At 33.0% G+C, this 3,631-nt stretch overlaps 1 protein-coding gene across 1 annotated transcript in view; it reads right to left on the minus strand.

Moving 5' to 3' along the window:
* The window catches only part of LOC106670607 (clavesin-1-like), a 25,856-nt gene extending 22,859 nt beyond the window's left edge, over positions 1 to 2,997 (minus strand). The window contains exon 1 of the mRNA XM_014401096.2: positions 2,946 to 2,997. Coding sequence (XP_014256582.1) covers positions 2,946 to 2,975 — 30 coding nt within the window. The 5' untranslated portion in view covers positions 2,976 to 2,997. The remainder of the gene's footprint in view (positions 1 to 2,945) is intronic.
* Between the last annotated feature and the right edge of the window lie 634 nt (positions 2,998 to 3,631).

Genomic DNA, 3,631 nt, shown 5'->3' on the forward strand with positions numbered 1-3,631 from the left:
TGCAATAAAATAAATAACCTTGGTGTATGATCTATCAAACCAGGTACCAGTGGTTATTTCAAACTACTCTCGTTCTGTGTTTACTAGATTTGTAACTAGATAATTTCGAGATGGTTTTTTTATCTTACACCCTTCGTCTTCAAGTTGCACTGTGTGTCACCGTTTATTCATATAGATCACTTTCCCGCCACCTATCGGGGTCGGTATTTTACAGCGATTGCGCGACAGGAAGCCCGACGGAAAAACCGTCACCTCTCCCATCTCATCAATCGAATGAAAATTTTTGGTAAATCATATTGACAAAATTTCCGCAGGGTTTCGGGAATTAGGCCGCGGTTTCGAACTCGTTATGGAATTAATGTTTTGTTTACAAGGCTCATAATATCATTTTCCAGTTAGTACAATGTGGAAAACAGACCGGTCGTTATGTACGGTTTATTTTTAGAGACGATTGTTTTTCAAATATGTTTTATTTTTAATTTTGTTGACAACATTCCAAAAATTTTTATTTATAGATAATTTGTGGAATGTATATATATTAGATTATAGTTTATTTTAGGACTTGATCAGCTTAAATAAAATCATAAACGTTCATTTGCAAAACAAACTCGCTTCATGTATTAGATAATGATTGTTATCAATAATAAATTATCAATAACGGTTCTTTGACCTAACGCATATTTAACATGTGGGAGAATTTTTAAACTAAATTTAATAGTAAATTATTATTAAGGTTGTGATGATGTACTCCTTTTGAATGTACCATATTTTAAAATCCAATTTATACATATTTATTGTGCAATTGTACGATTTGATGTTTCTCAATCAATGTACTTTTTAAAAAATGTAATAGTAATATTAATAATCTTGTAATCCGGCATAATCCTGATTTTTGCCTCAAACGACCAACTATTCGTATTTCCCGCTAGGCTTTTACACTTTCTCGTTTTACTCCTAGATCGCAGGAGCATTCAGGCTGCATTGAGGTACATTTATTACAATTCTTGAGTGTTTGCTGGTCATATACCTACATGCCTGAACAAATTTAATATATGTTATACCTTCTGTATATACAAAATATAAATCAAACTGCAGATTGCAAAATATTAAAAAATTATGTTTTAACATAACCTTATCGGTTAAAGTAGTGGCCAGAAATCCTTACATGACTTGACCACTCAATCTTAATATAAATATTTGCTTATATTAAGAGAATTGTAATTTTACTTGGCTTGATTGTATATAAATAAGAAGGAGGAGTACGTTACTTGAAACCAAGTAATTAGCGTTCTATAAATTGCGTTGATAACCTAACATTGTAAAAATTTTATTGCTAAGCACTTTATTGTCGTCCAAATATTTTAAGTTTAAGGTTTGCTTTCTCCCTCCCCCTCTCATTCACTCTCTCTCTCACTCTCTCTCTCTCTCTCTCTCTCTCTCTCTATCTATCTATCTATCTCTATCTCTCTCACTCTCTCTCTCTCTATCTATCTATCTATCTATCTATCTCTCTCTCTCTCTATCTATCTATCTCTCTCTCTCTCTCTATCTCTCTCTCACTCTCTCTCTCTATCTCTCTCTCACTCTCTCTCTCTCTCTCTCTCTCTCTCTCTCTCTCTCGTTCGCTACCTTCACTGGTTATTCTAAGAAAGTTCAATATTTCAAATCAATTCGTATCAAATCGAATAAAAACTCCATCTATCAGCTATGTGCACGCGCGCGCACACAAACACACACTGTCTCTCTCTCTCTCTCCCTCTCTCTCTCTCTCTCTCTCTCTCTCTCTCTCTCTCTCCCTCTCTCAAACGCATACACACACACACACACACACACACACACACACACACACACACACACAAGCACGTACGTACGTACGTGCACACGCACAGATAGATTTTTTTATAAACATTTTTTTTTACTTATCGGTTAAGGAACCTCAATTTTTGAATGAGGTAGCTGAAAGCTTCAGAACGTAGCACGAGTACCGAAACTACAGTGATATGGGTTATCGATTCGAAGGACAAAAATGGATAAAAGTACTTGTGGACAAAGGGCCAAAAGACACAAGGGCAGAGGTTAGGAAATGTAGTTGAAATGGGATTGTCGTTTATTGGTTGCATTTCATTTTTGAGATTGTCTTAAAACGTTTATTTGTGTATTATTTATTTGTAATTATCTGTACTGTATTCATAGTTCAAATCGTGTGTTGTGTTTGATGAATAACTTCCGTTATCTAGTGGTGAAATTGGTGCAAAAAAGAAGCATCTTTTGAAATAGGGAAATGGTAATATAGCTGACGGAGAACCCCCTATCTTAAATTTTTAGAATTTTCGACATATATGTTCGACATTTTTCCTTTTATTTGGAATAAAAACACACACCTGTATATGAAAAAAATTAAATATATGATCTTATATATCTTTTTTAAACATAAATTGTTCACATATAAAATAAATTAACTCTGTACTCTCGGACGAAATTAATTATAAACGGATGGATTATTTTTGTTATTTTTATTTTATTTTAGATAAGCACGCAAAATAATACGGAGCGTGAAACTACGACCGGACAGGTATTATTTAAAAATAAATGCATATTTACCCACGATAAATTATATTTAATTGAAGCAAACCAAGTTAATTTTATGAAAAAGAACGGTTTATGATTTAGCGATTTGTTTTAAATCAGTTCCAATTATTTAACATCTGCATACCACGTTCATTTAAAAGCTTAGATATCTTGTGCTTTTCTTTGTGCTAATAATATGCTATTCTGACTCAGAATCAGCTCTGTTTGTGTAACAAATATGCTCCGGTTTATGCTGCTGTCCGATATAGGAAAATATTTATGATTAAAACTATGTTTTTAAAACTATGATTAAATAAGGTTTGATGATAAGGTGATAAAAATATGTAATACAGCTAGATATGTTTGGGTAAACTCACGTTCTGGTCATCCTTGTCGTTCGGCATCATTAATATTCGGTTTGTACAGTGATGTTTTTAAAACTGGTATAGCAAAACTGGCCTGAAGCGGCCGGAAGTGCTGAGAGTCACAATGCTATCTAGATCGGATTCGAACGGCCTATCAGTCCTTGGGTTTTTCAAAATTAACTAATTAATTGGATTTTATTTATATTTAAGTATTTTAAGTGTATAAGCAAAAGCATCATAAACAACATACTGACAGACCTGAAATCATTACACAAAAACATACAATTCACTGCAGAAATAGGAACAAATAACAGTATAAATTTCTTAGATTTAACGATCACAAAAAAAGACGACAAACTACAATTTGACATATACAAACAATCGACAGTAACTGACATCATACAAACCGACTCAAAGAACATACACAGTCACCAAATGCCAGCATTGAAATCCATGACAGACAAAGTAAAATAAATTCCACTAACAACAAAAACAACCATTGGACCATAATAACGGCTTCAAACCAAATACAATTAATAAAAAAATAAATGAAATTTGCACACAAAAATAGACTCTAAATGAACCACGTTCTCATACATTGGTAAAGAAACGTACAGACCAGCTAAATTATTCAATAAATTAGGCATAACAGCAGCACCAAAGATCATAAACACAGAAGGAAAATTGCGATGACAAAA

This window comes from Cimex lectularius, unplaced genomic scaffold, assembly GCF_000648675.2.
Source record: "Cimex lectularius strain Harlan isolate CLEC.00 unplaced genomic scaffold, Clec_2.1 scaffold58, whole genome shotgun sequence".
Taxonomy (NCBI): domain Eukaryota; kingdom Metazoa; phylum Arthropoda; class Insecta; order Hemiptera; family Cimicidae; genus Cimex; species Cimex lectularius.